This window comes from Melanotaenia boesemani, chromosome 9 (genome assembly GCF_017639745.1).
Source record: "Melanotaenia boesemani isolate fMelBoe1 chromosome 9, fMelBoe1.pri, whole genome shotgun sequence".
NCBI classification, from domain to species: domain Eukaryota; kingdom Metazoa; phylum Chordata; class Actinopteri; order Atheriniformes; family Melanotaeniidae; genus Melanotaenia; species Melanotaenia boesemani.
This window is the reverse complement of record NC_055690.1, coordinates 17,994,852-18,022,033: the sequence shown is the minus strand read 5'-3', so window position 1 is coordinate 18,022,033 and position 27,182 is coordinate 17,994,852. Positions and strand designations below refer to the sequence as shown.

General features: G+C 40.3%; 1 protein-coding gene across 3 annotated transcripts in view; it reads left to right on the top strand.

Annotated features, from left to right (window-relative positions):
• Positions 1–27,182, top strand: part of LOC121646446 (neprilysin-like) — a 54,339-nt gene that overhangs the window by 11,785 nt on the left and 15,372 nt on the right. For all 3 annotated transcript variants that reach the window (XM_041995403.1, XM_041995404.1, XM_041995405.1), the window contains 2 exons: positions 162–197; positions 2,189–2,350. In XM_041995403.1, coding sequence (XP_041851337.1) covers positions 162–197; positions 2,189–2,350 — 198 coding nt within the window. The remainder of the gene's footprint in view (positions 1–161; positions 198–2,188; positions 2,351–27,182) is intronic.

Sequence of the window (27,182 nt, the reverse complement as noted above, 5' to 3'; positions counted from 1 at the left end):
TCAGACTTGTGTTGATTAACGTCTTTCTGACAGAAAAAAAACACTTGTTTGTGCAACAAAGATGGAATGAAAAGAAATAATGACAAAGAGGAAGGGGAAAATGACTTTGACATAATGACTGAAAAGTCCCACTGAGTGATGTTCTTACTGTTCTTTTCCAGATGAAATCTGTACCACAGCTGACTGCACGCAGTCAGGTAAGCAATGTGTGTGTTTATGATTTATCTTTTTTTGTGTCATTCCAAAGGCTTTGGGATTTTCTTTCCTCAAACAAAGACAAAATGGGGAAACATGATATTGTGGCAGAAGTCAGGGGATTTTAGACACACTGAGAAAACAACCACTTCAAATGTGAATGTTTCCTCTCAGTCAAAGCAGTGGCCAAACAAAAAATCCTGATTCTCACAAATGTGTTGCATTGCAAAAGGGCTCTTGTTCTTGAATAATCAATGGAAAAAATATACATGGGAAACTGGTAATGGATATAAGCATTTTTGGCTCGTGTTGAAAGCCTTCACTTTTTGACATCAACATATCTACAAGATTAATTATGTGTTTTTGTTTTTGTAATCTCAACTTTCCTACAGATGGACATGTAACGGATACACAACCGTGGCCCAGCATTTCCTTACCCCCCTGCAAATACCTCTGACTTTTTCAGTATAGCAATATAGCACTTTATTTATCTCTGAGAAGTAGTTTATTTGTGGAGGGGGAAAAACAATCCTGCATTAGTAAGTAAATGGAAAAATAACTCTACTGGCAGTTTATAGCAACAGATGCAAAATCATTGCTGATGCATTTTGGTGAGCCAGTGTCCTAATTCAGTCAGATTTGACAGTCTTGTCTCAAGGGATCTCTGAGCTGCCTCCTGCAATTTAATTGCAGCAAAAAAAAAAAAAAAAAAAAAAGAAGTTAAGATTTTCGCTAATGGTCCTGATATTAAACCAATTACTGCCTTTACACTGTCATCTCTGCAGAAGTATCTCAAACTTCCCACTACTCTCTGTGAATAGTATCTTAAGTATAGTATCTTTTTAAGAACATTAAAAGGACATTTGTAATGTCCTTTTGTAGCACTGCACACTCTTTCTTGCTATGAGAAAAGTGTGGAGTATTTGGCGAGCATCCAAAAGCTTACAGCTGGAGGTCCATCCTCTCAAATCCCCTTTTCATACAGGCTGTTCAACCTGCTAGAGGAGATCTGACAATTCATCTTTGGTTCTGTAATGTCAACACATTTGGAAGGGTGTGCTGGTCTAGATGGCAAGATGTTTTTCTATCCCAAAGGGACTAGAAAAGATGGGGAAAGATAATTCTACATACAAAGTTTCCTTCAGTTTAATATGTAAAAGACCACTGAAAGTGTTTTTAAAGAAGGAATTGACTGTAGGCTGATATGTTGAAGCTTATTTTTTATAACCATGGAATTCATGAAGAAAGCAGTTCGAGTTAGCTCTGAGCACCCTTGAATGTTTGTGTTCTCATTTATAGAACAATATGCTGAGATCTTTGTGTTTAGTGAAAGGCGTCAGCCGGCAAAAACATAGTTTAGCTCTTCATAAAGACTGGAAACAGGTAGTCTATGTCCAAATGACAGCACATCTAAAACCTCATATAGATATGGAAGTGTCTAGTCAAGCTGGTTGTTTAATTCATTAGACTGCAAGTATTCATTAAAATTCAGTGTAGCACCTTTTGAGCAGTTAGTAGTCTTCTACATAATCTCCCATCATATAGTCTTAGTTTTTTAAAAATATTAAACTACATTTAATATAGTGACATATAGAGCAAGCTTTGTTATCCTTATGTGTAGGAGTATTAAACTACCCTTCAGAGCCTATTAGATGTTTCCAGTATTCAGCTAATCAGCTGCTAACTGCATCCCTCTACAGGCTCATAACTGAGTAGTATTGAACCTCTCTAATGCTTTGGAGGAAGGTGCTTAAGGATGTTTCCCAAAATGTTATACTTGTACATAGCAACATGAAAGGCATCACTGACCTACAGGCTATATAGTCAAAAGACATTGTTAGACCCACACTAAAAGTGAAACATAATTAGTATGTCATATCTAAAGGGTGTTTTTTAAGCTCATAATTAGTGTTTTTTAGACTTCACATCATGCTTCTACACCATCCTGGATATTGTCTTTTTTTTTATTCAGTAAGTGCTCTTGTCTGTGCAGCATCTCGTCTCATTGAGAACATGGATGCTACCGTGGACCCCTGCGATAACTTCTACCAGTATGCCTGTGGAGGATGGCTAAAAAAGAACATCATCCCAGAGACCAGCTCAAGACACAGCACCTTTGACATCTTACGGGATGAACTGGAGGTCATCCTCAAAGGTCCAACACCTACACACACTTACACAGTAGCACAAATATATACATGCAGAAAAAAGTCAATACAGACAGGCAAGTAAACTCTAAAGATATGTTTTCAAAAGTCTGCAATAACAACTTTAATTTGGTCTGTTGTAAGGCGCTCTGGAGAAGTAATCCCTTTTTTTTTTCTTTCTTTTTTTTTTTTTTTTTTTTTTTTTAGTCCACTTTCTTTGCAAAGAGGTTGGAGAACATATTGATTCAGTTGCTGGAGAATCTAATCTGTCCTTCAGGGACTGCAGCTTTATAGATGTTACAGATGCCACAGGAGTTTGGCTTCACTCTAACGTGAGAGCTGGGACTTAGAGTTGGCATTATCTTTATGTGTGCCAACATGCGGTTCAGTTTCATCTTTGCTAAAGATGTCAGCACATAGCGGTTAGCAGTTGCATGTGTGTCTCATGTTTTGTGTGCTTTTAGCAAGCATTAGAGGTTTGTTAGTCGGTTGATACAGAGAGGGTCGCCTTACACTGCATGTGAGCTATGAGATTTATGTTTGTATGGGGTCCATACATCACCTCCAGTTGTCTTGTCAAAATGCCAGTCAAGTTGTCAGCTGAGAACATAAAAACTTTATGGAGGACAAACTTTCTGTGGACAACTGAACCTCTTCCTCTATCGTAAATTTACAATTTATGTCAGTTACTTTCATTTAAAGAAAGATGGTGTGGAGCGGTGGACCTAGGCTTTTTCTCCAATCTTGGAGTCCAAAATCAAGACTTTTTATATTTTCTCATTTCGCATTTTGGCAACAGAATTTTTAAATTCTCCACCACTCTCTCACTTGATAAACACTGTTTCAATCATAACAGTTAAGGTGTAAAAATGTAATTTAGCAGTATTTGCTATTTCTTTTTGATGCTACATGTAGCTGTAAAACTGAATCATAAATCAGAGCTGGTCACAAAAAAATAATTATAGTTTCTAGGTCTCACAAAAAGTAACAGAGCATTGTAAGAGTAATTACTCAAATATTTTTTGTTTTTTAAAAAATAAAAAGATCAAATATATTTTCTTTTACTAGAACTTCAAATTCACGTGTGTTCCTTTTATTCACATTAAAATGTAATATTAGGTCTTACTGATGAATAAAATGGAAATTTAATTAAATACTAACAGAAAAAGCATGGACACTAATCTCAGGCTGCTGGATGCCGTGGCTCCGTCCCCTCAGGAGAGCTGCTTTATGTGATTCTAGCTCTCTATTTTATTATTTTATTTGATGGCACATTGCTTTAGGACAGCACGGAACTGTGCCAGTACTAACGGCATGTGCCTTTATGTACACAGCATGTCCAAGTTTTTTTTTTTTTTTTTTTTTTTTTTTTTTTTAAACTACAGTAGAGTTCATTAAGTTTTTGTGGTGTGGTATTTGCTGTGTTTTGAAAGTGGGAAAACAAGAATGACAATCTGCAACTAAAGTGGAAACACTGGGCAAAGTGCAGAGGTTGTTGCTTTCCGATCAGGCTTAATTGCTTTGAATTCGGTGTTTACCACCAAGAAGGAATGGAACTTCCAGTGCACTGCTCCTAATCATTCAACAGCTTGAATCCCCACCAACCGTCGGTGTTGTTCTCATTCCTTCAGGCTGTCTCGCTTACCAGCGGAGATGGAATGTCTGACTGTACACACACATGTTCAGGTTTACTCTGCCTGCCTTCCTGCATGTTTTTGGGAAAGGAATGAAAAGGAAAAAACTGCTTAGATAAGATTATCTTTACAATCTGAAACGGCACATGCATGACAATCATTCCACTTTCTTGTCTTGTAGCCATTGACCCACGTGTTCGCTTAAAATTTTTCCTAGTAACTGTGAGACAAGGAGCAGACTTCATCAGAGCTGCGACCTTGACTCAAGTAACATTAAACATGCAGCCTGTGCTCCCAGAGTTTGCTGCCTGCATGGATACCTCCGCCCACTGATGGACAAATCCTTTTCTTAACAGCTGCAAGTGTCTGGAAACACCTGGACACTGCAGTGCTCCAGGCTGCACAAGTGCAATTAAAATGAATGGGGGAAAAGGCTGAATGCATATGTACATGTGTGAATGGCTTGGAGCATTTGCTGTAGCTTGTAAATGCCTTAGATTGTTCTCTCCCTCAGTAAAAAGAAAGCCATAAAGGATTCATAATGAGAATGTGTGCCCTGGCTGTGACCATAACAGCTTGTTTTTCTTTTGCCCCCCCGTCCCCGTCCCCTTTTCTCAGGTGTGGCATACTGTGCAATAATTTGCCCAATTGACCATGAGCATTTTAATTACTAATTAGTTTGATTCAGTGAGGGGAGGGAAGCACAACAGGCAGGAAGGGATAAAATATTTATTTTTATCCAAAAATAAAAAAAGGCAAAGGTGAAATGAAAGATGAAGGACGAGAGAAGAAATAATCAGTGTTTAGATACAGCCCCAGAAAAGGGGCTTTGACGTGAACGTGAAGCGAGGATGGTGGTGGTGGGAGGTGTATTGCTTCGAGGATAGGTCAGGGAATGTGACACAGCATGTGGTAGTCATCTCCATGCTAAGCTATGAGTGCAAGTACAGTGCTGCTCTTCTGCTTTTTGCATGATTTTTAGGTCTAAATCTCCCAGTGCTGAGAAAAGTTTAGCTCAGGGTGTGCAGCATAGATCGTGATTGTTGTGGAGTTTGGCTAAACCAGAACAATCTGACATGTTAGCTGTAACATCGGCTTTAGATGTGATGCACTTGCTATTAATGGTGTACATCCATACATTGATAAATGACTATTACTAAACCAGTCCATTTCAATAAGCTCTCATATAAAGAATTCCTCTTGAACCATTGCAAGATATCAAACGCAGTGTAGCCAATTAAAAGATGTAAATATTAACATTGAAGAAAAAAAACATAAACGGAAATGGTGAATTCAACATGGTTTTGTCAGCTATAAATAACTTAATAACTGCAAGTAGGGAGAGCATGGGGATACTGTTCCACAAAGAGTTGCTATCTCAAAAATGAAATGGCTATTCTTTAATATTTAACATATTTTGTAGTCGTGCTGTTTTTCAATATTTTACCTGCACTCCTCTAACCTAGTCTTTAACAAGCTGGGGGTCAAGACCTCCATGGGGGTGTCCCAAGATCATTTCATGAGGTAACCATATTGTGTAAAAAAAATAAAATAATTTATCAAATTTGATGTTTTTACTAGGGCTGTCAAAACTAACATGTTAATGCAAAGACGTGGAATACTCATCTGATATATCACACTCAGTGTAGCGTCTGACATTTGGTCCATATTCCTTACTAGTGGTAATGCACTAAATTATTGCATGTCCACACAAAAGGGTTGAGAAATACTGCTCTAACCCAGGTGTTGGATTTCACTCACATTTGCACACACGCCTGTTTTGGGGCAAGTGTCTTTAAAAAGATCCTGAAGGTGAAAGAATTGCAGTCAAAGCAAGGATTTTAAGTCAAGTTAAACAAATCTGTCAATATCATTTGAGTAATATTTGTACTTCTCATCTTTGTGGAGGCATTTGTATGAATGTCTAATAAAAGTGCAAATCAAAGTTTGGCTTGATAAGACTAAGAGTCAGCTCACCAAAGTCTTTATTTTTACTGGGAGCTTGTATTATCCATACATTAAAATCAGGTTTAGTAGCGCACACTTTTTGGTATTGTCTGTCTGTTGCATTATTACTAGATGACAAATTTCTCTTGTGCAGTTTAGAAGTCCAGCATCTCATCTAAGTGATCTTCACACTGCCGTTCCAGCTATCATGCAGACAGGTCTATGTCTTGTCACTACAATATGATGCATTATATGTGATTTAAACTGTTAGAATAGAATAGAATAGAGTTGGCATTTCCTCTCCTTGGCTTCTCTCTCTCGAGTCTTTTACATTACACACTGGGAATGGCATTGAGGCGGGTGGTCATGCCAACTTTTAACCAAATTCTTGTTTGGTTGTTATTGCACCATGCTCTCTGTCATGACTGTTTGTTTATTTTCCTGATTCAGTTTAATTTTTAATTTATTTATTTTCCCTGTTGTGTCCCATTGGCTGTAGCTCATTGCTGGCAGCTCAGTCATTACTTTTCCTCCGCCAACTCCTTGAAAATTACCCACACTAAATGTTCAGTTAGAGACTAGCTGCTCAAATCATGCTCTTGGAATGATTTGTGGCTTTTCTTTACCTCAGGTCTGGGCCATTTGTCAGTGATATGAAGGTCAGGTTTTAAAATCTTGGAGTGTAGCTGAAAGGACAATGCTGATCTGGATGGTTGTTTTCACCAACGCTTTGACTATTAGTTGGCACAGCTTCAAAGAGAGATGAGTCAAAGGAGCAGATCAGAGCTATTTACACAACATAAGGAGTTGTTTTTTTTTCTTTCACAGAAGAGAGAAGATGCTGCTCCTGAACTGGCTGAACAGCCATGTTTGTAGCTCAGGCTTGCAACACATTTGCATGATCTGTGACAAAAGCTAAAACAAAGTGTATCAGACAGGAGGTGCTGCAGTGATCAAAGGCAAGGCAGTTTATTTGTATAGCACATTTCATGTACAGGACAATTCAAAGTGCTTTACATAAAACAAAAGCATTACAGATATTTAGAAATAGTAAAAGGCATCAACACATAATCACAATAAAATAAATTACATTAAAATGATTAAAAGCAAGATAAGTTAAAAAGTTAACATGCAGATTTCATGCATAGGCGCATGAGAAAAGAAATGTTTTTAACCTGGATTTAAAAATGTCTACATTTGGGGAAATTTAATCTCCACTGGCAGTTTTTTCCACTTGTTTGCAGCATAACAGCTAAATGCTGCTTCTCCATGTTTAGTCTGGACTCTGGTCTGGACTAGTTGACCAGAGTCTTTGGATCTAAGAGCTCTGCTAGGTTTATATTCTCTGAACATATCACAGATGTATTCTGGGCCTAAACCATTCTGGGATTTGTAAACGATCAGAAGGGTTTTAAAATCTACTCTGTGACTGACTGGAAGCCAGTGTAAAGATTTCAAAACTGGTGTGATGTGTTTAGATCTCTTAGTCCTGGTTAAAACTCTAGCAGCAGCGTTCTGGATGAGCTGCAGATGTTTAATGTTCTTTTTAGGAAGTCCTGTTAAAAGACCATTACAGTAATCCAGTCTACTGGAGATGAATGCATGGATGAGTTTCTCTTGGTCTTTCTGGGAGACTAAACTTTTATTTCTGTTGATGTTTCTGAGCTGGTAAAAAGCTTCTTAGTGACAACTTTGATGTGGCTGCTGAAAGTCAGATCTGAGTCTATCAACACTCCAAGGTGACGAACTTCGATCGATTCGGTCGATGATTTTAAGAGCCTGAGTCTCCAGATGTTTGCCAATGCTGACCCTCTTCTCTTTGCTACCAAACAGAATAATCTCAGTTTTGTCTTCATTTAATTAAATTCTGCTCTTGTAGACAAACCAGTAGCCCTTTCTGTACATCATCTTTATTGCTGTTTAAGTTTCATTAGGATGCAATACACCACACATCACTTCAAAATGAATCCATATTCAATGTTTTCCAAAATTTATGAGAAAACCTAAAGTGAATCGAGGACAATGTCTGTAGCTGTTTCATAAACTTCATTTTAAAAAAAGGGTTGTTATAATTTAGCAGTAACAAAGTTTTGTTATGTGAAATAATCTGGGAACACTAGATAGTCTGACAGTGTTTCAGACAGATTCTTGTCTTCAGTATCTGCTCAGAGCTCATTTCAGCTGAAGAGGACTCTTGATCATAGAAGCTACTGGGGTGCTTATTTCGGTTAATCCCTTCAGTTTTCACTTGTCTGCTGGAAGTTTACCACTCTGTTGGAATGCTTCAGAGAGTATCTGCTGCAAACTATCTTCTCTTCACTTCCTAGCTGGATGACGTTTTACCCTGGAAACCTGGAAACCTTGGCGGTACACATTTCAAGTTGCTGCCTGCTTTTTTTTTCTTCTTTTCAGACTAAAATATATCCAAATTAGTGCTACATGCTACATTAGCAAAGGCAACTCATTCCCCATCAGACCATCAGTCAGTGTATGTGTACGTAATGCTGCATCTTAACTAGAAACTTGGAGCAAACTATTTATATATGAGGAAAGATTCTGATGGAAATATTTCTAGAATTGATTCTGCGTCAACATATTTTGTTTGGCTTAAAACTGCATAATACTTGTAAACTCTGGTCCACGAGAGGTCTCACTGTAGATCAGTGAGGTGGATCGGGGAAATCAACCCAATATTCGATCCATCAATCAAGTCAGAGCCTGATGCTGATTTCAGATCAGTCTCAACTCTAGTACAATTTCAGCATCTTATCCTTCAGCTCCCCTGGAGAATGGATAATGAAAAGTAACTTAAATCTGTCATGCTACAGTGTTTTTTTCCCCCCTTGTGTGATACAGAAAGGGGGCTCACATGGATCAATTCCCAATGACTAATCTACAGAAATCTGAAATTACAGGTTACCTATTTACAAAGCCAGAAGTTCATTACTGGTGTTGGGCAGGTATGCGCACAGTGAAACCTAAAAGTAGGACTTGGTTTCTTGACAAGTTGAGTAACTGATAAAGTGCTCATTCCTCCTAGATTTTATTTATTTAACCTTTATTTTACCAGGAAAGTCCCATAGAGATTACACAATCTCTTTTTTATAAGGGAGCCCTGGCCAAGATGGCAACAGTCCAAATTCCATTACAGACAGAAATAATTAAAACTATCAATCAAAAAGCAAACATAAAACATATAGTATAAAATGTAAATCTAAGAGGGCAATGGAATATAGAAGGCATAGAGCTGGACAAGCAGTTGCAGACACTTATTGAGTGAGCCTCCTAGCTCTGAAATCAACTCCTGCAGTTTTAAAACAGTTTGAAAGCTGTTCCAGGCTGCAGGGGTAGAGAATTTCAAAGCCTTTTGCCAAATTTGGTGCAAGCTTTGGGGATTGTCAGTAAAAGAAAATCATTAGAGCGTAGGCGAGTTACTCAACTTAAATGAAATATTATCACAAAGGTAAGATTTATTTATAGCTAATACCAGTGTCAAAGTCTGTGTATTGCTAGTAAAGGCCACTGAACTCTGGCATAAAAGGGTGCTGTGGTGAGTGAGAGTTTTGTAGCTCGTCAAAAATCTTAAGGCACTGTCATATACACTGTCGAGAGCAAGGACTGAACTGAGGCATGTATATACAGCGGAAAGTAAGGAAAGTAGCTTCGACCAATTTTTTTTTTTTTTTTTTTTTTTCTGGCAAGATAGGAGAAACAGACTTTATTCCTATAATAAAAGCCCAGCTTGCTTTCCTAACAAGGTGTTCCATATGTAATCTAAAAGGTAAATGTTCATCAATTAAATATACCAAAATACTTATATTGAGCCACAAACTCGATATGACCACTATGCAAGGTTTTAATATTGGGAGGGTAGTCAATGGCCTTCCTATTATTATAAAACAGTTTGTTTCATTCAGCACTAATTTCAAATCAAGAAGTCTGAACTGTATGTCAAAAAGCACATTGCAACTATGTGACAGCTTGAATAAGCACCACAACAGTAAACCACAGTATCATCTGGATAGAAAGAAATTGTGTATTTGAAATGTTTGACCCAGATTTTTTACATGAATTGCAAATAAAAGTGGACCCAGTACAGAACCTTGCAGAACCCCTAACTTAACATCTAAAACACTAGAGACTACCATCATTCATGATACACCATGTTCTCCCAGAAATGTAATTTTCAAGCCAGCTTGCAGCTTGTTCAGACAATCCAATATTAATAAGCCTTTGCTGTAGGATGCAATGATAAACATTGTTGAAGGCCGTTGATTTTTTTTTTTTTTTCTAAAACATCAACACAGATTTGTTTTTTGTTTTTTTCCAGTGCTTCCATAATATCATTCAAGTCCTTTAATGCTGCTGTAATGGTGCTGTGTTTTAAAGTCTAGTTCATATGGAGCAAGAGTATTATTGGTCTTCAGGAAATCGTTGCATTGATTGCTCACCAATCCCTTAAGAACTTTTGAGAAAACTGTTAAATTAGAGGTGAGGTCTATAATTGAGTGATGTAGGTAGGTAGGTAAGTAAGGTCCCCTCCTTTCAACGGGGGGAATACATGGGCCGATTACCACACTTTTGGGATATCATTTTGGGTAATGGAGAGGTTAAAAATGTCAAAGGTTTTGCGATTAGATCAGCTGCAATTATAAAATACGGTTCCATATTATTGGGGCCTCCAGGTTTTCTGGTATCTAGTAAGAGTAAAATATTGTGAACATTTACTGAAAAAGACACAAAATGATTCGCCGACCATTAGGAACAAGTTCATCAGTCATGTCAGAAGGTGAGGACTTCAAGGGAGGGGACTGATTTTTTTAAAAAGGGCTCCAGATGCAATAAAGTGCTCATTAAAACGTTCTAACATGGCAGATTTTTTTAGAGATAGAAACCTTAACGATGCATTAAGGGAGATCATTTTGAGTATCGGGGACTAAAATGGACTTTAACTTTTCAGAATTTCCTTGGGTTATTTCAATTTTCAGTTATTTTTTTTTTTTTTTTTTTTTTTTTTTTTTTTTTTTTTTTTTTTAACTTGTCTTGTCCAGCATCGTTGCAAACAGAATGATTGTCTGGCTGCTGTCTGGTGCTGGGCAATTTTACTCTATCAAGCAGGGATTTATACTACATGTATAAAGTCCCTCTTGATGACATGAAAAACTTTATTAAATCAGACTCTTAATGCTGGACTCGACCGGAGGGGACAGAGAGAGAGAGAGATAGAAAAGAAAGTAGAGAGAAGAGGGAGGGGAGAGAGAGGGACAGAAAGGGTGTGGGGAGTGCGGGTGGGGACTTAAAACATTATACAGAAAACCATGTAATCCATACTACTTGCAACATATATAGCTAAGATCATCCTGGCCAGTAGGTCATTACACAACTAGTTGATAATAGTAACAATAATAATAATCACAATAATAGTAATAATAATAATAGTAGTAGTAATAATAATAAGAGTAAGAGTAATAATAATAATAAGAACAGAAATAATAAAAAAAAAGAAAAAAAAATATGATAATAGATATAAGTGAAACTGCTGTATTCAAGAACACGCGCAGAGAAACCTGTGTGGATATGCTGGAGAACTCGGCCACATGGCGACGCAAAGACTGTGTGGAGACGTTCAGGAAGGAGTGACCATGCAGAGTGATCATGCAGATGCCACCTCACTTGAACAGAGGCCAGAGTCAGGCCAGCGGTCCCGAGACCCAGGCCACCAGCCCCCCCGTAGGCTACAGATCCCGACCGGTCCACAGAGACGACCACTCGCCCGCCCAGGAAGGCAGCAGCAGGAGACCCCAGCAGGAGCCGCCCCGCGGACACAGGGCACCGGCCCCGGCAGGCCGAGGCCAGCAGTCCTCGACCCCCCCGGGCACCGGCCGCCCGGGACAGACGGGGCAGAGGGCCCGGGCCCAGGAGCGCAGGGACACCCCCCACCCCCACAGGCCAAGGGCCAGCACGCCACCCGGGGGGACCCGGCCCGCCCAGACGGCCACCGCCAGAGGCCAGCCCCACACCCCAGCGCCCAGCCGCACACCCCGAGAACCAGTCCTGCCCCCCCCCCCCAGACCAACACACACAAACACACACACTCTCCTTCCACTCCTCCATTCATCCTCCCACACATACACCATCCAACCCTTACATACTCTGTCCTCCCACACACACACACCATCCTTCCACCATCCATCCTTCCACACACACACCATCCTTCCACCATCCATCCTCCCACACACTCACCATCCTTCCACCATACACTCTCCCACACCTACCCCATCCTCCCACACACACATCATCCCTCCACCACTCATCCTCCCACACATACACCATCCTCCACCTTCACACCTCACACACACACACACACACACCATCCTTCCACTACCCATCCTCCCACACATACATCATTCTCCTACACATACACCGTCCTCCCTCTCCTACACCAAACATCCACCTTCACGTACCCCATCCTCCCACACACACACACACCACCCCTCCATCACCCACTCTCCCAAACATACACCACTCCCCCACACACACACCATCCTCCCTCCCATACACCATCCATCCTCCTGCACACACACCATTCTTCCACCATCCATCCTCCCACACACTCCCCCTCCCTGCACCATACATTCTCCCACACATACCCCATCCTCCCCCACATACATCATCCCTCCACCATTCATCCTCCCACACCCACACCACCCCCCCTCCCACACACCACACATCCACCTCCACACACCCCACCCTCCCACACACACACACCATCCCTCCACCACCCATCCCCCCACACACACACCACTCTTCCCCCCCCCCCCCACATACACACACACACACACACACAAACAAACACCATCCCCCCACCACCATCCTCCCGCCACCCCACGCCGCGGGGGGACAGCCCCAGCCAGGAGGCGAGGAGACACGAGCCAGGCCCCCACCCCCCCCCACCCCGCCCCAGTCCCCCACTCCCCACCCCCAAAACAGCACCTTCCCCCCAGGGCCAGCAGCCAAACCCCCCGGGACAGCCCGCCCACGCCCCGGGCCAACGCGACAGGCCACCCGGCCCACCCCGCCCCCGGGCCATCCATGGAGACAGGGGCGCTTGAAGACCCCATCGCCCCTCCCTCCCCCACTAGTGAGGGAATATATTATGTGCTGTTTGCAATTAAAAAAAGAGGGTTAAAATTGGGGGGCAGTAACTGCATTGAGGAGGGGGTGGGGCCACCTGAGCAGTCCCACCCACCTGACCTCGCATGTTCCACCCCCCAAAACGTGTTTGTATGTTGCAAATGTTATTTGTGCTCAGTGACTAAGTGGAATTAAAAGCTGGGAGGCATGCTGCCGCTCGGCGAAGCAACGGGGCCACTATGATGACCCCCCCTGCCCCGCCCAGCGCAACAAGCACACCCCCCACGGCCCTACCTGTGTATGTAGTGAAGAGTGGGGAGGGGAGGGGTCAGGAGATGTAGGTCCAGAGGGGGGTAAGCCTCCCCCCTGGAAGACGACCCGCCAGTGGCTTAGGGCGCCCCCGTCCCCCGCCGGCCCCGAAGGGCGTCACAGGCCCAGAGCAGGCACCCCAACCCAGGCACGCCACGAACCCCCCCAGGGGCCAGCCACCAGCCCAAGGGGCCACTTTCCTCTTTCTGAGTGGGAGGGGGGCGAGGCGAAGGAAGGGAACCCCAGGCCCCCGCCCCCAACACCCAGCCAGGGCGCCCCCCAGAGGACACGTCCTAACCCCCTGCAAACGCACACACTCCCTTTTTTTTTTTTTTTTTTTTTCTCCCCAGCCACTCACACACACTCTCACACACCTCTATATACCAACACCTCAATACGTGCACATACCTCCACACACACACGTCACGCACATACCTATAAACACACACACCGGTGCCCACATACACACACACTCTCATACCCCTCCATACACATACACCACTACACACACACTCACATACATACCTGCATATACACACAAGCACCTCCATACATACTCACGCCTCCACCCACTCCTTCACTCCTCCACACACACCTCGACCTCCACGTGCACACACTCATATATACATACCTTCACACACACCCACATCCCACATAGACCTCCACACACACACCCGCACACTACTCACACACACACATACACGCACACACCCAGACCTTCATACACACCCACACACACATACGGCACACACGTCCCTCTACACCCACCCACACACCAGCATACCCACAGACACACACACACACACCCACACACAAACACACCCCCACCCAGGTTCCGGGGCTGCGACCAAGCACCAGGGCACGGACCAACCCCCGGCACGGCACATCCGGACGGGCCCAGCCCCCCCCAGCAGCGGCAGACCCCCCACCCCCAGGAGCGGGGGGAGACCCGACGCCCCAGAGCCCGGGGCCCCCACCCGGCCCACCCCGGGCCCGACCGGCCACCCGGCCAGGGGCCGACGGACACCGACCCAGGCACCCCGGCAGCCACCCCCCACCGCCACGAGGCAGCCCCACCCCGGGGCCCACCCAATGCCGCCCGCCCAGACCGGAACCCCCAGCCGACCCAGCAGCGGAGCAGCCTAGATCCCCACCCAGGAGACAACCGGAGACCTGAAGCCACCAGGGACCCCCCACCCACATCCGCCCCCATCCCAGCGAAGCCGCAATCCTCCACCTACATTAAGTGATGTAGCCAGTCACAGGGGACCAGAGGGAATGAAAGTCATCTGACTGGTTCCTGGAGGAGGCAGACATTGTCTCAATGCTGATGTGATCTAACAGGAGATTTCTAAACTGCTGGATAGACAAATTATTCTTCAATTTTCAGTTATAGCGGACAGAAAAAACTGAGATTTGGCTTGATAAATAAGAGAAGTAAAGCGGTTGTGTATTGAAGCCGGTCAACATCTGTTCCTGTTTTTCTAGCCTTTGCCCAAGCCTTGTTTATGTCATACAGTAATGTAGCAAGGTCAGAGGAAAACCAAGCATTTTATCAACCCTTAATTCTAAACCTTTGAACAGGAGCATGCTTGTCTACAACATGTGATATTGTAATATATCATCAGAAGGTTCCCGTGCTTTTTTTTATCATCAATAAGCGCAGTTTTTTTTCCCAGTTGCAATAAAATAAATTGCGTAAAAAGCCTTGTTCAGAAAAACTTTTTCATTTTATAATAAAATGAGGCTTACTCTTGGGTATTTAGACATTTCTTATTGTAGAAATTACACAATGGTCACTCACATCATTTGCAAATACACCACCCTCCATTTATTTATGTGGAATATTAGTTAAATACAAATCAATTAGATGATTTCTCTTAGTATTTGGAGTTGGGGTGTGTGGGACTCCCAATATTTTGGGTAAGATTCAAGGAATTATAGAGATCTTTAAACTCGTCAGATGTGGACTTTAACCAATCCCAATTCAAGTCGCCTGTGAGAATGATCTCATTATATTGGAGCTGTGACCATAACAGACAGTGTAGAAAGTGTATCAGCGACAGCTGATGGAGGTTTAACATCTGACTACAGTTATACAACATGCTTTAAATGCTTTAGTGTTCTGGGCATGAATTCTAATTGTTTGACAGATATGGAGAGGATGACATTAACAAGAAATTTTCTTTTCACAAAAATTGTTACCCCTCCCTCTCTCTTGGGGCGATCAGCCTGATAAACATTATACCTATCTATGGAAATTACTTCATTTACTGAGCCAAGTTTCAGATAAAAGAAACTGTCAGCCTCAGTGTGTTTAGCCCAGATTTGCAACATATCAATTTTAGGAAGAATACAATGGGAGCTCAGATGAATAACACCAAGGCCAGATCTGCATTTAATGTCTGCGGGAGTATTACAAAGCTTAAGGTCTGTCTTAGCTGTGCCAGGGTTAGGCTGTATGTTATCAGAGATTAGCAATACAAGAAAACTCGATATCTCTGCTTTGTAACCTTACAGGGTGATGCACTGTTAAAATGTATAATGTAAGCAAGGTCAGCAAAAACTTTTTCAGAAAAGACAAAGCAGCTTTTTTAAAACTGAGAAGGCCAAGCCACTTGAATTTAAAAGGATCTGAGCATATGATTTAAATTGCAGTTAGGGGGAGTGTGTGTTTGGCAAAACCAATGGGGAATGCTCTTCCCTGCACATTCTTCATGCAACAGATAATGGTTCCATAGCTCAGGATTGAGAGTATAGTAACCAATAGGATAAATAGTTTCACTGCCAGAATAGAGTTCAGAGGCAGGTGAAAATATGTAGACAAAGCTTTGTGCTAACTGCTTTTGGAAAAAGAAAAACAGAGCAGTCAGAGTACTAAACCCAAACTGAAAGTTTAACTTGGTAGAGAAGGCCACCTTAGCAGATGCAGCCAGGCTGTAGCTGGCAGGTGAGACCATGAGTGAGTCTCAAACATGAGTGCACTTACATGAGTGCACTGGAAGGTAGTGAGTAGTGCGCACCTTCTACTACCTTCTGTAGTGCACACTATCGTGGGTAAGTGCTGATCCAAATTGAGCACTAACGTTTTGCACTTACCGGTAGTGATGTACCACCTTTTGACGGTGATTCTTCTGCTGCCTTAATTTACAGAATGAATTTCCAACTCTTGATTTTACTTTGTTTACTCCTTACTTAATCCCACCTGTAAACTTTGTCGCATCCAACGCAGGATCCTCCTCGGGCTGCACATGAATTAGAATGCTTATTTTTTTTAAGGTATATGACCCTCCTACATGCTGCCTAATAGCAGCACCGCTCCGTTAATATACTTTTTTTTTTTTTTTTTTTTTTTTTTTTAGGACAATCTGTCGAAGTTCTTCCAAAATCCAAAACCATGTTAACATACGTGTTTGCATGTCATCATACTTTTATACTATTAAATGCTTTTTGTAAAACAAAGAACCGTGACCTCCACTATATTAATCTATCTCAGTAGATAACAATAGAAACCATCTGCACACCATGTGTCTTTGCATGTCTCCCCCATACTTTGTTAGTATAAAGTACAATTTAAAACACTAAAAAAACAGCTTTTAAATAAGCAAAGATATCTTCACTGAATTAAAGTACATTGCATCATACATCTGTTTTCATTGGTGTTTACACTGATACCGTTCACGTCTGGCAACAGGAAACCGATTATAGTAGAAATCATCATTTAAAATATGAAATGCATTAATGAAGACGCTAAAACAGGGATGCAGAAAACATTTTATTTAAAATTTTTATTAAAACATTTCTCTCTTGCCACCTCCTCTTCTCCACAGCAGCATCCTAGCCCGCAGGTGGTAAATGCCTCAGTGCCACTGCTGGCTCGGTAGTTTGATGCCACAGTGACTTACGGTGAACACACAATGGCAGTTTATATAAAAGCAAACATTATTATATAGATGTACTTTATGGGTACTTTGCAGACGCTTATCTAAAGTGATGTACAATCAGCAATGGCTTAGTCTGCGGTACCATCGAAACGGGCCGGTTCTCTAAACCAGCGATGTTTCCTAATCAGTTTTCTGATCAAGGACCATTTCATTTACGCCAGGGACCCCGCAGTGCTTAATCTGGAGGTTCAACAATCATGAATAAACATACGGAACCTATAGCATTAATCATTTTTAACACTTATAGCCCATCTACATCCACGAAATCGGCTATAAAACTGCTAACATTTACGTTGCTAACTCTACTGCAGCCTCCAACAAACGATCAAATCCATAACTGTCATCAGTGATAGAAGAGATAAGAAGCATGCTGCAGTTTATATTAGCGTTATGATCAAATATCTTCATACTTACAACAGTAGAAAATACCCTCCGCCTGCATCTGTACCGCTGAGTCGGTGGCTGCCAGCTCTGAAAAACTGGTTGAAAGTCCCTCCCCTTCCACTACTTCAGCAAGATGGCGTCCGTTTAGTGCGTGTAGTGTTCATCGTTTCACACTAGATTTTTTAGTTTTTACTGAATTTCTGTGTCAGCGCACTAAACACTTAAATGTAGTGTTCGAAGTATAGAAGTGCGCGGTTTGGGACACACGCCATGTTGTAGCAGGCAGATAAGACTAAGCAGTAGCTAGCACAGAGGGCCCAAACACTTGGTTTTTGCAGTCAGTCAAATGGGTTTTCTCTTTGGGTCGTTCAAAAGAGGAACAGGAATACACCTCTCGAGCAGGCATAAAAAAAGTCACTTTTCAGTTTAAAAATTTCAGAAAAAAAAATTACAATATAAAATAGTTAAAAGCTCACTGTGGACTGGACTAGCGGCCATCTTGGAGCTTCAAAAACAGAGGGTGCACCGAAGTGCAAAGTGTATGGCCTCTAGTAGATGGCCTCTCTGCTAATGCAGTAGCTTCCACAGCTTATTCCAACAGGATCATAGGGGTCTCTTCACCTAGAACAAGATGAACAGAGCGGTTGGGTTTTGTGTACCAATTCTAACCAGTCTAACAGCTTGCGTGATCAGGTTCATTCTTGATGTTTTTTTTTTTTTTTTAAAGGAGTTGTAATTTTACCTTGAAACATTTCAACTGGAACTTCATTCTTCAGAAAACGTCACGTGTCGTGACGTGTCTCAGCTGATGGCATCACAACAGACTCTGAAGACTGAAGTTTCATCCGTAACGTGTTCTGGTAAAATTACAATCCTTTTTTAAAAGAGAGAAAAAAAAAAACATTTTTTACAACTCTCACAGCTCGTCCACTGAAGAGGTCACTTCTGCAGCCTTCTCAATGCACATTTGGACAAAGTGATAAGAAACGGCCACAGTTTTTATTTATGCAGTTGTGCATCTCAAGAAAATTTGTCATTTTTGTATGATTTTTTTTTAATATTTTGTTATTCTTGCATGGACTGAGCGAACTTTCAGCTTCATAGACTCTCAAACTTCTTCCCTTCCCAAAATATACACAATATTTCTATTCTATTTCTCCATCAGACACTTATCATTAAAAAACGACAACCTTGAATAGACAATATCTTGCACACCAACCTGAATACAAATCCACATTGCTAATTTCAAACACAATCAGTTTCAGATGATGAATAGAAAACAAAAGCTTTTACCTGTTCATTCAGGAAAGTTTTTAAATTACTTTCCTGGACATTTTATAAGCAATCTTTACTCGTGCATAATATGCAATATGTTTGCTCACAGTGGATTTCTTTTCCCAACAAGTTTAAACAATTCACCATTTCTAAACAGACTCAGCGGATTGAGTTTCAGTGTCATTTACTGCTTGTGCTTGTAGTAAACTGTATTTTCTTCATCACACAGCTAAGTCAAAACAAGCAACACATAAAACATAAGGGAAATGGTTTGTGTAATAAAAAGCAATCAAGCATAAAATGACGATGCACAGAGGAGAAGCTCAAAATTTGGATTCTGTATCATGCTGGTCAAATACATGTGGTATCTGAAATATCACCTGTCACAGAATCCATTCACAAATTACTTCAAACATGCACGCACGTTGGATGAGCTACTACTCAGCATGTGGCTGTGTGAAAGAGAGTTAAAGGGTAAACCTTTGCTGAGGCTAAACATTGGCATCAGGCAGTCAGTAATCCAATCTCACACACACATGATCTGTGCCCTTTCGCAGGAAGCGCCCTGTGAAGGGTCTCTATCTCAGGACTTCATTACAATTAAATGAGTACATAAATAGTGCTTACATGGTAATGAGAAAATGGGAGGATTAGAGAAATGAAAGGGCAGAGAGGCTGAAGTGAGGTGCATTCATGCAGAAGTGAAGCTGATTTTTGGGAAGCTTTTGAAGTACGGAGAAAATGAGAGGGTTCATTATGGAAGTGAGTTACAAAGACTAGTGTATCTGGAAAAGACTTTTTGTTCTTAATGCTCTGTACTTCAGCTTATTCAATTTATTATAACATACAGAACGCTACTTAGTGCTTCCAAATGTCAGCTTTAACTTGAGTATGGCTATGTCAATACTGAAAGAGCTGTCTGGGAGCTTTTCACACATGAAATTGCAAGGTTGGATGTAACTGAACACTCGGCTACAAAATGTCTCTTGGGCAAACGTGTGTTTTGGCATTGCTTTATCCAGAAAAAAAGCCCCTTTGTGGATCAAAGATTATTGCATGTGAAGAAATACAAGTTGTCTGTCCAAATGAGTAAAAGGCTGAACATTTAAGTGAGGCACACTAATGTGGCCTCATTAACAAGCAAGAATGTAGCTGGGTTCATTTTTAAACAACCTGACTCGCTAGACAGTGAAGCACAAAAGGTTTTATTGCTCTATCACAAGATTGTTAGCTTCCTAAACAAAACAACAAGAAGCTTTGCTGGGGATTGCAACATGTTGTAGCTACTGGAGAGCAGTGTGCTACTGAAATAAAACCTTGATGGACTAGTGTTTGTGATGTAGCAAGAAATGTAACGGCTCACATGTTAAAGCAACATTACTAAACTTTTGCACCCTCTAATGAAGGCTAGCTGGACATTCATCTTCCATCCTGTCTCTTCTGAGTGCTCTCAGTAAAAATAAGATCAATGTTGACTTTTGTCTTATCTGTTGCTCTGTCACTTGTTTCCTCAGACAATATGTAATAAATGTCTGAATGTTGTTGTGCCATCATAATAGATCATAGTTTTAAGGTCAGAAAGTTTATATAGTTTTGCTTTAATCCTTCAGGCTTTTGATAGATGTGGTCGGATGCACTTTTGAGTTGTCTTAATCAAGAATGGGAGACTGGAAAATGATCTTAACAAATTTTACCTGTATTTAAAGGTAGGAAAACTGTTACAAGTAATTTCCTTGCCAGAGGAAAAATTCCCTTTCCTTTTGTGTGTATTGTAATCTGAGCCTTTGCTTTTTTTAACATAAATATATAAATTATTTATAAATATCTTTTTAGTAGTGTGTGCATGATGTGTGAAGATTAGAGCTGCAACTAATCACTATGCTGATAGTCGACTCGCCATCGACTGTTAAGACGACTAGTCGACTAATCAGATTATGTATCTCATAATTATTAAATGGCTCTTATTTCACTTTAAGCTTTTAACCCTCGCATAAGGTTATGTAAGTCCGACCTGCCTTATGTCCAAGCATCACATGTATTTAATTTATTTTGTTAGGTTAACTTGAAGTTATCCCAGACTTTTGACATCCTCTGCCACCGTTTTGTTTTGTGGTTGGTTTTTATTTATTTATTTATTTATTTGCTGACAATAGTCGACGGGTAAATTCGTTGACTGTTTTCATTGTCAACAGCGTCGACTAATTGTTGCAGCCCTAGCCACGAAATGGGCAGTTAAAACAAGTAATCCCTTTTTTAAATTTTTATTTTTTTTTTATAGATTTCAGACCTACTGTGAAAGGTCATGCTTTGGTTTTGCTTTGACTTTGGCTTGACTTTTGGCTGTTGTTGTGCAGATTTTTTTCACTATTGCACACACACAAGTATGAAATATCAATGTTTTAGAACAGTGAGCCCAACCTTAGGCATATACTAAAAAGCCATGGACCACCTGCTCCACCCCGTGCTGAAACCATGTTTGATTTTATGCATTCAGAAGTGAGATTCTTATAAATGTGTTCTGGCTGAGTTCTGTCCTTCAAAGTTAAATTTTTTTCCTTGAAAAATGGACAATGTGTGGAAATTAATCGCAATGCCTCCTAATGTTCAAAGCCTCAGGGACCCCCTGTGCTCTTTGGGGGACTCCCTTTGGGGGGGGAACCAGTCTTTTAGAATATGCATATAGCCTCTCTAAATTGTCTCTCTAAATTCATCCAAAGTCTTGATATACTGTATGTAAGAACTGCAAAAGGCAGAGGTAGAAAATCATGTTAGTATTTCTGGTTACTGCTCAGGCATGCTTGCTTGAGAGATTTGTAGCAATAAATTACCCAATTCACACCTCTAAAGCATTATTATGTAAAAAAAATTTTAACCTTCGAAAATTTGCTAAAATGAATCATCATGTGGAGGAAAAAAAAAAAAATTCTGTCTCACTTCTGGTTTAAACCAACACTGAAACGACATACTGCTTAAAGATGCAGTGCCAACTAATATTTTTTTCCCCCACTAAACCAAGTGGCAGAGATGGCTCTTTCAGGTTGAGTTGAGCCCGGTGCATTATTCGGTGAGATATAGTGACTAAGTGTGGACTACTAAATGATTGCACAGGACCTTAAAGGTTAAAAGGTCTACAGATTCTGCTCAACAGGCATGCCTATGTTGAATGCTGGCAAAATGATCTTGCAGAAACATTCTTGCATTCATGCTGAATCTTGCATAGGATTTCCAGTAAAATGACAGAAATTGGTCCAACCAGTCTTTTGATATTTATTTGTCTTTATTTTTATTTTATTTATTTAATTTTTTTTTTATACAAAACTTATTTTACCATCATAAGCACAGCAATCAATGTCTTACAAATAGAAGCAGCCTATCTAGGTGGTGATAGCTGGTTGTAGACATGTTGTGTAAAGTTTTCAGTGTGCTGCTTGCATAATGACAATGTTGACTATATCTGACAAAAGAGGCAAATTTAATGGGTTCATTCTTTCTCTGCGCTCCAAAAAATTCCATGAAATTCTGGGGTTTTGAGTAAATGTGCTGACAAACTGGGACAGACAAACTATTCCTGTAAAATTACAACCAAATGTTCATTTTACTGAAGTTCTACAAATAATGAGGGAACAAAAAGGCTTTTTTATTTCATGTAAAATTGAAAATAAAAAGTAAAGCTAGACAAATGGATGCCATGTGATTTAATCCATCTGAGCTGAAAGATGGAGTTTTACCACAAACGAGTAAATGAGTGTTTTTAGGATGATCAATTGTAATTTACATTATGAAACTGTTTATTTTTATTTTGTATGCTATGACTGTTGGCTTAAAAATTATAACGAGTGAGGAAAAATTTAGTCTCCTTATCTTATTTTCTAAACCCAACTTACAGTGACATGAGTGATGTATTGTGCGCTCAGGGGGAAGTTTCTTGTCAGCTTTCTGTGTAATTTAAGATCCATCCTCTTTCCTATATTGATCCTGGCGCTGCTTTGAGATGAAGTGTGTCATGGTGTGTATCTGTTGATGCAACATTTGAGTTAGCCCAGAGTGACAGGCAGTGTTAGTCATGTTTAGATCTGTGAAGCCTTGTCAAAGTCGAAAGGTTCCAGTACTCTCATGATAATCCTTTTCTGATAAATATTTTAATAGTTTTTGAGAAATATTTTTGTTGTCACTAGTCAAATGCAAAGAGTGATGGTGGAAAAATTCAGCATCTCTGCCTCTGAAGCTCTCAGATTTATTCAAAGTAAATGGTAAAAAATGTGTCCAAGCTATGGTATTGCCTGAAAGTGTTTTTGCTAATAAAAACCAGATACATGCATGTTATACCAGACTAGTACAGTATCCCCAAGCAGAAAGTCTTCCTTGGACAGGAGCACAGATGCTCCTAAAGTAAAGTGAAGTCCCTGGAGCATGAGGCTGTAAAGATGGAAGTGCTCAACCTTCCTTACAACAGCTCATTACTTGCTCACTCGTTTACTTTGGAGACTTTGTAGGAGACAAGAGTGGCTGAAGTCTACCCTTTTTGATCAGCCATCAGCTAAATTCAGCTTTTAAGATCCTTGAAAGCTACCAGTAAGAAAATGATGTTATACTTTTATTCAGATCAACTTTTAATGAACCTGAATGCAGGATCAAAATTTAATTGCTTCCAAGTTGGGTCATGTCCTGCCTGCACTATTCCTGCTGTCAGTCCTGCTTTACTGCTATCACCATTACTGATGCTGTACTACTGCCAGCAGTTGGACTTGCTTGTTGGACAAAATGTACAGCTGTGACAGCATGGGGACAATGGTGTCAGGAAATCACTGTCCATGACTCCTCTTTTTTTATTGTTTTTTTAAAGGCAGAGTCTAGTTCATTCCAACACCTTGCTTCTGGGAGCACTATTGTTCTCATGGAGGCAATATATGTCCCCCACAAAGCTTCTTTTCAAATTTTGGATATTGTCTGCTTGTATCTGATATCAGCATTTTATGTGTTCAAGTTTTGAAACTACTGAAAAGCAACACAAAACCTTAAACTGAAACAAAAATGTATATCTTTTAAGTGACCTTTGAAAGTCAGGTTTTAGGGATTTAAAGATTCAGATTTAAACTTACTTTTCATGCAAGTTGTTGCAACATATTGAACAAACCTATCTAATCTATTAGCAGGCTCCCATACATACTTTGCATAAAACATTTTATATTTTATGTCAACCATTTATAGGTGGAGCAGGTGCTCATCTACCATCAAATTGAAACTCACTGTAGTTGTAGTACATATTTAATTGCATGCAGTTTTATTGTTTGAAAAGCATGGCTGGGTTCAGAGATGTTGCCTAGTGAATGCTGGTTTTTGCTTCGATTGAACAAAAACAAGCAAACTTTCTTTAATCCAAAATCCCAGTTTTTGTATTCTGTGAAGATGAGGAGGCTGGGAAACTGACACATGCATTGTTCTGAAGCAGCTTAACGTGGTTGGCAAACCTGATTGTGTCAGTGCTCTATGAATGCAGAGAACATGCAGTCTAAAAAGTTAAACCAGCCAACACCAGTGATTCATGGAATCTTGATTCTTCTTAGTGTTCGCCCCAGGAAATACTAAAACAGACTACAGCCAAACAGTAATGCTAGAGACCCCAATTAATCTCCATTAACGTAAGATTTTTTTTTTCACAAATGCATAAATTTGACGCTCTTTACATATACATCAATGGAATAGGTTTATGTAAATATGAAATGGCATTAATTTTTAAAGTGTAAAATGCATGATGGCTGTCCTTTTCTTCTAAACTGACATAAACAATAGCAACAGCTATCACGAGTTCAGCCATTTACATACATTTTGCATGTACTGAAGGTTTATTACAAGGCAGTTGGACTTAATAGAGATTTACTTCATGTACTATTTATTACACAGTCTCTAACACATTCATACTGTTAATGATTAAAAGTCTCCAGGCTGTTGTAAAGACAAAAGACTGAACCTAAAACTAGAAATATAACAAATTTATCCATGTTCAAGGGTAAAATGAACAGCCGGGCTCAAATAAATGGTCTGTTTTGTCTATTCTGACATATTTGTTGTACAAACTTATTTTCTCTATCCATCTTCAAAGCTAAGTAGAGCTGTGTCTTATTACCAGGTCTTATGGAGTATCACATCAAAACACTTGGATAGAAAATCACATGCTGTCAGTTGTAAGTAGTAAGAACTTGCTGGTGTGACATTTACTGACGAAACAAGCTGTTTTCTCTTTTCTTCTAAAAGGGCTCCTTGCCCAAGGTACTAGTACAAAAGAAGATGACCTGTTTTTTCATTTTATTGCTACTGAAACACAAACAGAAGCTGAACTTGAGCTGATGTTTGATATGTGAATGCACAGACTGTCTACCTGAATCACAGAGTCATAATAATTGTCTTTCACCACAGCGATTTTCAGAAAACTCTAAAAGATGTTTGTGTGGGTGGATGCTAGACTGAGGCTTAATGTGAAGATTTATTTAAGCTCATTGTTATGTATGTTAAAGTGAATGCGTCTCCTGAGGGAAAATGTTACTACATTACACTGCAATATGCAACTGAGTGCCCTGAGGCAACACAGGAAGAGTGTACTGGTCCCATTGTCCTCTCTCGGGTGAACAAGTTTACAACCCTAACACTTATCACTCATTTTGATTAGCTGTCTACCTTGAAAAACTATCTAACCGGAGGCTGAGCTAACTGGCGACTTCAACAGGTGTTGAAGGGGCAATGGACATGGGCAATAAAAATAAGCAATGGTGTTCATTCTTGTTTTCAAATGGCCCTTCTACTATTTCCCCTTCAGATTTGTGACTCCCAGAAGGTGAAGTGCCTTTTTACTAAATATGCTAAAACCACTTTGTAAAATTACTCTGATAGAAGTCTTGTATTTAAAATGTTAAAGTATTTTTACTCTGTACTCTAGTATTGAAATGAGACTCTTGACACAATCACTCTCTAAAGTTGAGAAAATCCAGCCAACATCTTTCAATAGCGCTTCAGTTTGTGGAAGCTGAAGGGTTGTGGGCATTTTTCTGCACAGCTATTACGGTCTGGCCACAGCATTAGAATAGTGGTAGTGGTCTGGACTTTTTAACTGGGTCATTTCAACACTTAGATTCTTTTCTCTTTCAGCCATTCGGCTGTAGTTTTGCTACCACGCTTGACCCACTTTCAGCCAAGCTAAGCTGTCGAACAGGCAGTCTTACATTTGACTGCAACACTGACTCAATAACCGCAAGATGTCCAGGTACTATGGCTGCAAAATAAGCGCAGATCATAAACCCTCCACCACTGTGCTTCCCAGCTGGTATGAGATGTTTTTGCTGATACTGTTCTATTTTTTTTTTTACCCCAAATGTGGTGCCATGATTAATGTCCAAACATTTCTGCTGGGGTTTTCTCTGTCTAAAGAATGTTGTTTCAGAAATCTTCTGGTTTGTTGAGATGCAAAGTTGCAAACACCTAAGGTCACTGCTGATGTTTCCATCTTTGGGATTGTATTAACACACACCTGAATGCATCTGAATTCAGAAAGAAATACAATTCTAAAAAATTAGAAAGAAAATGGAAAAGTGGAGGCTAGAAGGCCTCTTAATGATTATGAAAATATTTGCAGTTTCCTTTACATCTAATTGTTTCAGCTATATTTGTACAAACTGTTTGGTATAATCATTTAATTAATCTTTTACATTTAAAAAATTTGTCCTTGATAAAGTTAATTGTCTACATGGAAAAAGAGGAACTTTGTTTCACCAAGGCCTGCAATGAATTTGCAATGAATTCAGAAAAAAATCCAGACAATCAGACAAGCAATTGGTTCATCAGCAGAAATGGGTTTAGGAAATATACTATGTTCATTGAAAACCAGTTTAAACACCATAACAGCACCACAGCACCAAGACTGCTCTGACCAAAGTCATTAATGACAGATGTTTGAATACAGGTAATAGAATAATGGCAGTCTTAGTCTTATTGGACCTCAGTGCTGCATTTGATACAGTTGTTCACAATATATTACTTAAATGACTGGAAATCTGGGTGGGCCCCCCTGGCACTGCACTACTCTGGTTTAAATCTTATTTGGAGAATAGAAAGTACTTTTTCAATAGGTAATTTTACATCAGACAGACAATAATTACATGTGGAGTTCCCCAAGGTTCCATCCTGGGGCCTCTTCTGTTTAACATCTACATTATCCCACTGAC